Raw genomic sequence first — 12,587 nt, 5'->3', positions numbered from 1 at the left:
GCGGGGTACACCCTGGACAGGTCGCCAGTGTATCACATATTATTATTATTATTATTATTATTATTATTATTATTATTATTATTATTATTATTATTATTATTTCTAGATCTTCTTGGTCCCTGAAAGACACGTGCTCCCATAGAAACCCGAGGAGGGGTGAAACAGTGAATGGCTGATAGTCAGACTTCCGAGTCCTTTTATATTTTCTCCGCACGTGTTTCCCATTGTATGCGAACACTTTTTCTCTGAAAACATGATATATTATATTTACGACAGTACTTGCGGTTACACAAAATATTGTATGTACTAGATTCTATATTACTATAAATGATCATCGATATATATTTTTTTATATGTATTATTGTAGTAGTTATATGTATCATTTAAACAGCGTATCGCTCATCAGTACCGTTGACAATATATTTTTTAACAGTTAGTCCAAATAGCATAATCATTCATTTCCAATTGTATGACGTCAACGCGGAGCGTGAACGTTGACTGCCATGGATTTGTTTTCGTTTTGGCGGGACGGGACCCACAACGGCATCGGAGCCGCACCGCGAATTTCCCGCACTGGGAGCTGGAAGTGACGCGTTTTCCGGTTGCGTCCCGCCCCGGCGGAGAGATGCCCGTGTGCGTGTGTCCGGGAGAAAGAGAAGGAGAGACGCTGATTTAAACTAACGCGTCCGATGGCGGCTGGAGCGGGGCGCGGTGGGGGGGCGGACATCCATAGACTGCGGAGCCTTCTGAGCCGTTAGGTCGAAGATTTTTTTCATTCTGTTGTTCAAAGTTCACATTGGTCCAACAAGTTCTCTGGTCCGTGTCGTCGCCGTCTGCTCAGCGCTCAGAAGTTCCGCCCTCTGCAGAGACAGGTACCTCATAATAATCATTATAATAATAATAATAATAATAGTCATAACCATAATCATGATAATAGCGGTACTGTGACGGCGTGTGCAACTTTCGGGTTTTTAATTTGACATCCAATAACCCCGTAGATCTGAATGTGCATCATTTTGCCCTTTTTAGCGCCTTATATATCATGTCGACCTCGTAAATACCCGGAGCGATGCTCACCCGCAAAACGATGCTCCACAATTTAGATCACACGACATGCAAAATGAAATGCTGAAAGTACCGTGTATTTATGTGGCCACATGCATCCCATAATACGAGGTGCCTTGCTAATTTTACCGTGCATATTGCCTGCCAGGTCCTTTGAAAAAGTGTTGAAAATGTCCGTTTTAACAAATATAAGGCCTATCTCAGTCATTAGATCGTCTTCAGTTAGAATATAAAAGGTCTACAAAGCTATATAAAATGTCTGGTTTTATGTCAAAATGAGTTGAGTTCTTCAGTCGACATTCTTGTGACGTTTCGCGATGTCTTCATACTTGTCTGTTGTAGACGAACCTAACTGACTTCATACTCACTCACCATAATTGCATCTAGAGAGAAGTGTGTGTGTGTGTGTGTGTGTGTGTGTGTGTGCGTGTGTGTGCGTGTGTGTGTGTGTGTGTGTGTGAATAAAAGTAAAAAGTACTGGTAGCAAGATTTATCACAGTTCCTTGTAACTTTGCCATCAATCTGACTAAATCTAACGTGTGTGTGTGTGTGTGTGTGTGTGTGTGTGTGTGTGTGTGTGTGTGTGTGTGTGTGTGTGTGTGTGTGAGAAATCGTCCTGAATGTAATAAAGTGTTATCTTCTTATAACAGATGTACAATAATATAGGTACGCGTAATAACACTAGCTGCTACCGCAGACTCGTACACGTGCAAATTATGCAAGTGATCCAAAACTGCGAACAGATGAGAAAATTGGGAGCACGTTCGCGGCGTGCTGCGGTTGCGTTCCATTTCACCTTCGTATTCTTAGCGACCAACAGGCAGCGCTGTAGCTTTATCTTCTACCCCATTTCAGCCGTAATATCAGCGAGCCAGCAGGTGGCGCTGTAGCCTCATGTTTTGTCAGTTTTGACAGGGGGCCGCGAGGGTCCCGCAATAGTGCAATTTATAGATTATTATTATTATTTTTTTTATTTATTATTTATGAATTCAATAAAAACGTACCCCCCCCCCCACCAATCAATTATTAGCAGTTTGACCAGAGCCTCGCGAGAAGTGGTCGGTTTGACCAGAGCCTCGCGAGGCTTGCGTGCTGCACTGCACGCGCTCATTAGCATAAATGCAGTTGGATCTGATTCATGCAAATGAGCAGATGAATAGATGTTCCAGTGCAATGTCATTATGTTCCTGAATGAGATGTTTGAAATTGGGTAACATTTCTGAGTGCAGATAGGTGGCAAATTATTGAGTATTTCTGAGCTATTAAATATATTTTATTTTTAGATTACTTAAAAAAATATATGGAGAGATATATATATATATATATATATATAATGGAAAAAGAAAGATAAAAAATAGCTGAAGGCGCAGGAATCAAAAACAGATTAATAGTAGTAATAATAATAATAATAATTATAATAATAATGGACAACGAGGAAGGAATAAATAAACAATACATTAACTATTTAATCAAATTTATTGCCATGGTTTTGACAAAATGGGTGTCATGCATGAACAACAAATGTAACAAATGTATTTTCCCAGCTCGAGTGCTCAAGACAACTTTCCACGCTCCTTCATTTTCTCCCATTTAATTTCGAATATTCGCCTGGGCACAAAAGAAATGTTCTCTTAGTGCAGAGCTGACCCATGAGTCACGTAGGCTTAGAACCTGCCGTTCACTAAAGCTAGAAATAAAAAAAATAATAATAATTTTGACCAAATGATTGTTTGGGTTTGTTTTCTCTGAAGACTTTTTCAGTTTGAACATATCGATGAATCTTTACTGAGACGGGTCGGACAGTTTGACTAATAACCACTGAAATGATGCATCAAAATGTATTGATGCAACAACATTATAATCATTCATTTCAAATGGCTATTAAGGCTGTTGTTTAACACTACAATATCAACATCTTGTATTGCAAAGTGACAAACTTACGGTTGGTTTGTCCCTTTAATATCATTACAATGTTCAGTGTGGCCGTGTGATGGAGCATGTGATCGTGGGGCGTTGGAGTAACCCGATGTAGCAGAACGTTAAGATAACAACATTAAATTGTTCTTACATGAGGCGTATTGTTATTTAAAACATTCTGCATGTCTTCTTTTTAAAATCAAATCACTTCATGACATACTTTTAACTCCATGAAAGTATCTATATATTTAAACTAAATTATTACATTTAAAGGTGAGTTTGTTGATGTCAAACCTATATATCAATATTATGGGGTTTGCTAAAAAAACAATTTCTAGGCGGCACAAATATGAATATCAAAGAACGAGGTGCTTGCATTAGAGTAGCTTTGTTATCATGTCGTATTCCCAAAATCTTTTGCGGAAGTGAAATATGGAGCTCTGCAAGGGAAGTATGACCTTCCTGTTGTGGACTTCAAATAAAATCTGCTGTGACAGTGTCCTTTTCAACACACAGATCTTATTTTGAAGGCTGCAACGGGATGGTCGTGTGTGCGTGCGTGCGTGTGTGTGTGTGTGTCCTGATGACAGTCTTTAGGTGATGATATGGACGGCTGCAGAGACAGATAGTCAGATAGATAGATTACAGTGCAATATTTTGAGTATAATCCTGTGTGTGTGTGTGTGTTCTATTATTCTATAGAAACATAAAAACCTATATTCTCAACCTATATACAAATAGCCTATTTATCCTCAATTCAACTTCATTGTCTTTATACTGTACCAGAGTACACACGCGCACAGCCAAACGGGGTCTTGTAACCTCCCAATGGCACAAAGGGATAGGTAAAACCTGTATGATCAGCAGGAGAAATGCACATGGTGTAATCAATAAAGTAAATGAAATTATAATAGTTCATACATTTTTTTAAAAAAGCAAGCAAAGGGGCACCTGTGTTTTATTTTGATGGCGTTCCAGGAAATGCAGTTTTGCATTTTCCTACTTCACAAAAGTTGCTGTGTACATAATGCGTATTCTATCTCAGAAGTCTGTGCTCGGAGTTTAAATTGGGGATGGTTGGGCTTGCAAAAGTAACAGTACATTAGTAAGTAGTCATTAGTGCGCCGCAGACCCACCAGGCAACATGGCTCTCCACCTCCAACCTTCCCCTCTGTTTGAGCAAACAATATGCCAACACAAATTAGGACGAGCTGCTTTGTATCAATTGAGAGTCCAACAAAGATGCGACACAAAGTGATATGTCATTAGTGAACGGGTGGGGAAGGAGAACATAAAGCTCTTGCCTCTCCAAAAGTAATGAAGAGATCTCCATGGCGACCGGGCTGCCAGTGGCAGGCTGTGCATTAGAGGGCAGCAGAGATCAAACACTGCTCCGCACTGGCGGGGCGGTGGGGTGGGGGGCATCATGGTATAAACAGAGGGTTAAACGCTGGAAGGGGAGGGGGAAAAATCATTAATGTTACCCAAAACTGTCAATATCGCACATACAATTATATTCAAAGGCAATTAAAAGAAGGATCTGGCTGTGATGGCTAGTGCTGCTTGCTATGGATACATGAATAACATGGTTGGCTTTTGAACTTTTACACTAAAAAAAAACAAAAAACAAACAAACGCTTCAAGCAAGATGAGTTCACTCATAGCTCCTTTCTCACCATAACCCGACGTTTAATAACGTCGGGTTATGGTAAGGGTAGCCCCTAACTCTAAACGAAACGTCTAGGGCCTGAGCGGCGTTTTTAAGAAACATAAGGACCTCTCTCTGTAGAGACTGGATGTGTTTCAGTTTCTTCTTTACAGCCGTGCTCCACGGTTCGGATCGGACTCGCCATTTTTCCGAATGTTTTTTATTTTATTTTTATTTTTTACTTCCACAAAAAAAACAACATTTTAAAATATTTATATGAAATAGATATTGGTAATAACCCACTATTTGTGCATTGCCGGTATTCGGTTCAGCATCACCCTTACTTTACGTGCTTGTCCCTGCAATGCTACTGCTTCCATTCACACCCACTTCCATTCCCAGCAGAACCAGCATTTTCCCGTAAATGACCCACATTATGCCGATATGGAATAATACAACAATACTAAACTGCACGTCAACACGGGAGTGCAGTTATGTATTGAAATGTATTTTCATTTTTTATATTGGGGCAAAACCGAACCGGCCCTCTAGAAAGTTAGAAGTTAAATCCCAATAAAATTGAAATTTTCTGGGAACAGGGAAAATCCAACCTGGACACTTAAATGGCTATCAAATGTTTGATTCAAGGGCAAATACCTGCAGTCATGCGTGTAGCTTTTTTTTTTTTTTTTTTTTTTTTTTTTTAATATTTCTTACATTTGTCTCTAAAGTATGTTGTTATTGACAAAAGCATTCTTAATGCCACAATTAATAGTCCAGAAACCGCATTGACACCCTAGATCTAGTATTTGGCAGCAGAGCCTGCGGATAAAATAACTGCAATGAAGTGCCTCCTATAACCGTGAATGACATTCCTACACCTCTACGGAGCGCTTGTTCCACTCTTCTTTGCGAAAGGCTCCAGTTCTCTCCGAATTGAGGGATAGTTTTTCCTCCAAATGCTGTTGGATCTCTCCACCGGTGGTCAATGGGATTCAGATCGGGATTCGTGTGCTGGCCACTTAAGAGCTGTCCAGCGTTTGGTTTTGAGCAGTTCCGTGGCGCTTTTTTTGAAGTGTGTTTTGGGTTCTTTGTCCTGCCCCGAAGCCCCCCCGTGACCTTTGACCCAGACACAGCTTTCTGACACCGCGTTCGACATTGCATTCCGAAATCGCAATCCCCCGATTTCATGACGCCGTGCGCAGATGCGAGACGCGCTGGATTAGAAGCCGCAGAGCAAACCCCAAAACATTGCTTATGTCCTCTCAGCGTTCCACTGCCGGGATGGAGTTCTGCTTCTGGTTTCTGTAAACATAGAATAACAGTGATGGACCAGAAAGGACAGAATGTCTCATCTGTCCACAGGACCTCTCCAGAAGGATTTTGGCTCCAGATCTGGTGTGTCTGAACATCAAAGTCTCTGGAGACGTGTAGCGTTGGTCCGTGCTCGGTTGCCACCTTCGGTCTGACCTCCTCGGACCACCCCAAACCTTTCATTTCAATTGTCCAGGACATTTTAGGATTTTTGTGTGGAATGAGAACGCACGGGAAGAAAGGGAGCCCCAGCCCCGGTGCAGTGAGTTTTTAAAGTGGAACTCTTAAAGATGAAAAAAGAATTCCACCATGTTGGTCAGAAAAATCCCGACTGGCCACGCTGGGTGAATGCACCCAAAGGGCCACGCTGGAAAAGCTGGAGAACTTTTCACACCCCTGCAAAATAGTGTGCCTGTATATAAATGAGTATTGTTAAACGTTGGCATTATTCCATGTGTATTCCATGTTATTTGGTGATGCTGGAGGCATTCCGGGTTGCAGGGTTGTTTTGGTTTCGGCCTCTCTCAGTTGTAAAGGGATTACCCAAAGTCCCGGCTTCTGAGGTGGATGGTGAGCTCGGAGGTGGTGTCCCATGATGTGGGACGGCCCTAATTAGATTACTGTAACCCTCAGATGAGGGGCTACACCCTTGGTGGTCCAGCGCCGGGGCAGGGCACTTTAGACCTCATTGGCCTCAGCTTTTAAATTGGGGAGAGGTGGGAGAGCGAGACCCCTGAAAGACCAGCCCGAGGGGTGGGCTCCCCAATCCCCTTTAAACCCTTTGTCATTCATACCGGGATTTGTCATTAAAGAATACTCATTGGAGCAGAACAGCAACCCGTAGCACAACTGCATACGCCCTTCACAGGCGTCTGATAAATTCATCGATTGAAACTATCAAAGGTGTTTTGCTGCCTCGGAAGGGTGTGCAAGCCTTTTGTTGTTGCGCGTGACGCTTATTTCTGTAAATGACAAAAAAACCCATCAAAAAGAACATGTCACCAGCCCGAACAGTTCAAATGCAATTTCCTTTCTGAGGATTTGCCTTCATGGCGCTGAAATGATTTCTCGGCGGTTCGGGGAAACCCACGACGGCCGACTTGGAACATGCGTCAGCCGAGCGTTACCATTCACGATCTGTTTCAGACGATGCCCTGTGCTTTTCCCTTTCATTTGTGTAGTTTGTTGTCCTTCACACAATGGGAGATTGGATGATGACAACAACAGCCGAGCGTTTTTACCTGGTCCGAAATGTGTGACGGCAAGGTTAAAATAGAAGCTTTACACCACATTCGCAGTTGGATGAAAGAAGCGTCTTGAAGTTTAGACCTGCACGTACACTTGGGTGAATGCAAATTGCCTACATATCGTATTTTTGTGTTCCTTTGTTTTGTGCTTGTTTGTGCTCTTTCTGTTTGATGGAAGATGAAGGTGTCAATTAAACAGTGATCTAACTGATAAACTGCCAGGAAGCACTCGCCCCTCGTGGAGGCTTTCATTTATAGCACAAAATCATGTCCTTTGAACCCACTGAAAAGATCCCTGTTCGTATCCCCGAAGCGTAAACGTATTGTGTTTTCTTGTAGAACCTCGCGGAGAGGACATCTCGGCGGCGGACTGCGTCCTATATGTGTTGGAGCGTAATAACCAGGCTGGTGATGTATTGCTCGTACCCAGCAGTGTCCCTTTGAGGGAAGCCCCGAACAAAAGCCGACCCCTGTGGTTTTTAATAGTTCTTCGGGGCTCGGCATGAAAAAAAGCGGTAATGTGGAGGCTTCAGCCTTTTAGGAGGCAGATTAAAAGAAGATTGAGTGCCCAAAAGTAAATTTGCTTGCAAAACTGTGTGTTAAACTAGTCTTCAATGGGGCCGGCTGCAGTTTATTCAATACTGGATCTGGAGCAATCCTTTTATTGATATCACTTTTAGGGGGTTAAAAGAACCTGTTTTAAAATAAAGCAAATGACATGACACATTTGCGCTTGTTCAAACTGCTTGGGCGTCAACATTCAGTGTGGGGTCATGAAAGTATTGAATTTCAAGGCGAAGCGTTAGTCAGCGTCCCATAGGATCATAGTCGATGTCTCGCTGAGGTTGATAAGCCCAGCGTTTCTCCTCCGGAGCTTCTGATCTCTTCCTGCGCTCCGGTGCAGCGTTGCATTATGGGATGTCGCCCTTTTGGGGTTTTCCTCGTTCTGCCCCTGTTCACTCGCACTCGTTCCTCATGGAAGTTGTTTTAAAAGCCCCGGATAGCGTTGGGGGGAAAAAAAGAGCCTCTCTCTCCCTCTCTCTCTCTCTCTCTCTCTCTCTCTCTCTCTCTCTCTCTCTCTCTCTCTCTCTCTCTCTCTTTGAATCCCGCCTCTGTATCATTTATCTCTGCACCTCCTCCCTTTCTCCCCCAGTTTGGAGGGGACCTCGAGGGGGCATCCTTTTTTGCTCCCCCAGCTGGGTTTGTTGACACACAGTCAATCTAGGGTTCTCTTTCACCCCTTCTTTTTAACCCCCCCCCCCCCCCCCCCACACACACACACACACACACACACACACACACACACACACACACACACACTTTCCCTGAACAGTAAAGCTGCCACAGCTGTGGACTGTATTAGCATAGCTGCCGAAAGGAGTGTGTGCGTTTGTGCGGGGGGGGGGGGGGGCTGCTGCTAAATATATTACAGCCATTACCTTTTGTTCCGGAGCTGACAGTTTTAAAACATCTCAGCTTTTCACTGTGTAAAGACGGCGAACACAAAGGAGCGCTGCCATGATTTCATTGTAACGGCTCAGCGGCTTTTCAACCGCGGGTCAAAGAGCTCGAGTCGCAGGGAAATGAGGGAGAGCTTGAGGGGTGTGTGTGTCTGTGTGTGTCTGTGTGTGTCTGTGTGTGTCTGTGTGTGTCTGTGTGTGTCTGTGTGTGTCTGTGTGTGTGTGTGTGTGTGTGTGTGTGTGTGTGTCATTGAAATGTCACTTTAAGGTGGAAAACACTTGGGAAATAATTGCGCTCCCTTTTATTTCTCATAATTAGGTTTCGAGATGAACAGGTCCAGGCTCCTTTCGGAGAAAACAGCCGCCCATCCTGCTCTGACCAGGGTGACCCGCCGCGCCGCGTCCCAGGCCAGGCAGGCCGGTCCCGCTCATCCCCAGAAGAACCCCGGGCCGGGTCAGCACGGCAAGCAACGCAGGAAGCGACCGGACTCGGCTCTGGCCCAGGACCTCAGCCTGATGAGCGTGAGCGGGCAGGGAGCGCTGCCTCCGTGGTGAGACCGCACTCCGGCGACGCTTACGGTCGTAAACGGGTGCCAGGATCGCATTTGTTTTATTTTTAAATTTTTTTTACGTATGCTGTCAGCGTGCTGGGCATACAACACAGAGTATTTGTATGCCATTGCATCTAGGACAGAGTTAGTCTGCAAGTGGAGTTCAAGTTCTCAACATGCAATGCAACTCATTATTAATTATTTAATCGTCAAGAACTGCCGCAATAACTCTGTCCTGTGGACGACCTGTAGGATGACGAGAGCACAGCTTTTTGTTATAGAGAGCCACCACCAAACCCCCCTCTTTGGAGAACAATTTATCATGTTTGGATCTATAAACAACTGATCACTACTCCAAGAGGGGGAGAATCACCACGGATGAGACAAATAAACATAGAAACAAACAGCATTTACACAAAAACATAAACATTGGACCACAACGTGTATTGAAAAACAGTGAATTAGGTCCAGGAAAACTGGAAATACAGCTGGTCACGTGGCCTCTTCCTGTCGTAGTTAACGCAGTAAATGAGGGAGAAAAGGGGAGGAATTTGGTTCGCATTTGTTTCCATGCATTTATTTACTCGGGGCGTTTCTTTCAGCCCCGTCTTCAACGAGGTGAACGCCGTCGGTGCCGACGGCGTTGCGCAAAAGCCTCAGCCCTCCGGGTCCACGGTGAAGCCGTCCCACCGGGGGGGTCTGGCCCCCGTGGCTCGGCTGCTGAAGCTGGGCAGGTGCAAGAACGTGGTGGTCGTGGCCGGCGCAGGGATCAGCACCGCCAGCGGGATTCCAGACTTCAGGTTGGTAGCTGTGGGTTTAAACGCCCGCATTTAGGACCGGGTTTACGCACAGGCGGGTTTCCATTGGTGCGATTTGCACTGACGAACAGAGTGAAAGTAAAAGGTGCTGTTGGATGTTAATTACGTAACGGGACACTGGAACAATCGGAGGGGAAGCGATGCAGCTCCAATTAAAATAAACGGAGGGGAGACGGGCGGCCATGCAAGCCACCTCATCCGTCGGCGGAGCGCTCGGGAGAGAAGAGAGTGAGTCAGGTTCGTGCCCAAAAATATAACCTCTCTATTCCGTCTCGCCGGTAGAACCCCGGGAACCGGCCTGTACGCCAACCTGAAGAAGTACAACGTCCCTTTCCCCGAAGCCATTTTCAACATCGACTACTTCTCGAGCGACCCGCAGCCGTTCTTCTCCCTGGCCAAAGAGCTGTACCCCGGACGGCACCGCCCGAACTACATCCACTACTTCATCCGAATGCTGCACCACAAGGGCCTGCTGCTGCGCGTCTACACCCAAAACATCGACGGCCTGGAGAAGAGTGAGCGGGGCAACCCGGACGGGATCGTAGCGACGCTCTGATGGTCGCCCCAGGTTTATCCTCCCGGTTGGTCAGATTGCAAACCGTAAACGTTGAGCTTCCTCCTTTTTCGCAGCGTGTGGCGTTCCAGATGATAAACTGGTGGAGGCCCACGGTAGTTTCGCTACAGCGTCCTGTCACCTGTGCTACACTCCGTACCCAGCCGGGGAGGCCAAGGTGAGACCACACACTGGAGGACCTGATACGTACGCAGTTTTTTTTTTATTAAAGAAAAAAATAATAATAAATAAAATAAAAAGAAATAAATACTCTGAAATTGGAAAGTCCTCATTGGAATACTACTTGAGGAAAAGTCTTGCTGATATTAAATGTACTTAAGTATCAAAAGTAAATACTGTGGAGGGGGAATTTTTATATATTTTTATTTTTTCCCGGCAAGAATAAGCATAAGCAATAAGCATCATTCGATAAGACGCATCTTGCACTCTGACATAAGTAAACATTTGTTGTAAACATGGCCACGGGCGTTGGTCTCCGTCAGGGGGAGCAGGCGCGGGTGGAGCAGCATCACCGCTGGAGGAGGCCGTCGCTCTCCAACACGCTGCTCTAGCTGTAAGGTGTTGGCGGATCGATACCAAAAGTATCGATGCTGCATCTCCTTTCGAACATTCTAGTGTCAATAGGATCGATACCGAAAAGGGATCAGATCACGTCTCCCGTCTGAGTGCACATTCATTTCTATTTTTTATTTTGTAAACGAGTACACGACAGAATAACAGGATGATCCTATAACGTCTTTGTTGAATACAATCCAGAAAGGTCTCACTTTGGAAGTAACATTAAGAGTCAAGCATGGTGTGACTTTGTATGTCTCGGTATCGATATCGGTGATTCTGCCTTGGTGTCTCCTGGTTATCGGATCGAAACCAAATTTTGCTGTATCGCCCCACCCCTGCTAGTTGTGTGTCTCTCTCTGGGACACGCCTGTGCTTGTTCAGTAGCAATGCCGTGAAAAAAACCACAGACCTGGCAACCCTGAACCAGTGTTTGTTTACACTCCACTTGCTGCTGGATATGAACCTGGTGATAACTGGCTTTCAGTAAGTGAGTTACAAAGGTGTTCAGGGGAAATTTATTGGAGTAAAAGTATACTTTTTTGGGGTTAAATGTCACTGAGTAAAGGTAAAAGGCAACAGAAATATAATAATTCAAGTAAGGTACAGATACTCCCAAAATTCTGTACATGTGTTAGAAATGTGGTTATTATTATTTTTGTCTCATTCTCAGGTTGCCATCATGGGGGACAACATCCCCACCTGTTCTTTCTGTGCTGCAACCGTAAAGCCGGACATCGTGTTTTTCGGAGAGGACCTCCCTCAGAAGTATTTCTTGCATTCTGAAGACTTTCCTAAAGCAGACCTCCTGATCATCATGGGCACTTCTCTGCAGGTCCATTTCAGTTCATTGAGCTTGATTCTCTGAGATGGTTTGTGTAAGCCTAACCTCCCCGGGTCCTGTCTAAAACTCACCCCCTCCCCCCGACGCATGGTGTTCCAGATCGAGCCTTTCGCCAGCCTGGTGAATACGGTGCGGTCGACCGTGCCCCGTCTCCTCCTGAACCGCTTCGCCGTCGGGCCCTTCGAGAAGGTCCCCCTGCGCCGAGGGGACCACGTGGAACTGGGCGACCTGGTGGACACCGTGCGGAAGTTTGCCGAAATGCTGGGATGGAGCCGCGAGATCGAAGAGCTGATGAGGAGTCAGGAGAACGGGGTTAGTTTTTCGACCGTCGACCCTTTTGAGTGGCCTTCCAAAAAAAGGGAAAAAAACTTCTCCGGGCTATTTCGATGCGAGGGGAAAGTGTCTTGGAAATGGAGATATTGTTCTGCTCTGTTTCCAGTACATTTCCACCGCGGTGAGCTCCAGTCTGTCCGTGGTCGGGGAGGAGCAGAGGCCTTCCAGCGGAGAGGAGACAGACTCGGAGAGCGACAGCAAGAGCTCCTCCTCGCCCGTCCCCAGCCACTAGGACCAGATGTTTAAACTGTTGTACACTGG

At 45.3% G+C, this 12,587-nt stretch overlaps 1 protein-coding gene across 1 annotated transcript; it reads left to right on the top strand.

Moving 5' to 3' along the window:
- Positions 1-633: 633 nt before the first annotated feature.
- LOC307231493 (NAD-dependent protein deacetylase sirtuin-3) lies at positions 634-12,558 on the top strand (the record flags this gene model as incomplete). The annotated part of the gene is made up of 8 exons (XM_080002231.1): positions 634-872; positions 8,971-9,202; positions 9,805-10,002; positions 10,303-10,535; positions 10,651-10,751; positions 11,823-11,984; positions 12,093-12,305; positions 12,433-12,558. Exons 2-8 carry the CDS (start codon positions 8,979-8,981, stop codon positions 12,556-12,558), a joined length of 1,257 nt encoding a protein of 418 aa, XP_079858357.1. The 5' UTR covers positions 634-872; positions 8,971-8,978.
- Positions 12,559-12,587: the final 29 nt, after the last annotated feature.

This window comes from Zeus faber (genome assembly GCF_960531495.2).
Source record: "Zeus faber genome assembly, chromosome: 6".
Classification (NCBI taxonomy): domain Eukaryota; kingdom Metazoa; phylum Chordata; class Actinopteri; order Zeiformes; family Zeidae; genus Zeus; species Zeus faber.
Note: the sequence above shows the minus strand (reverse complement) of the source record. Positions and strands in the feature narration are given on the sequence as shown.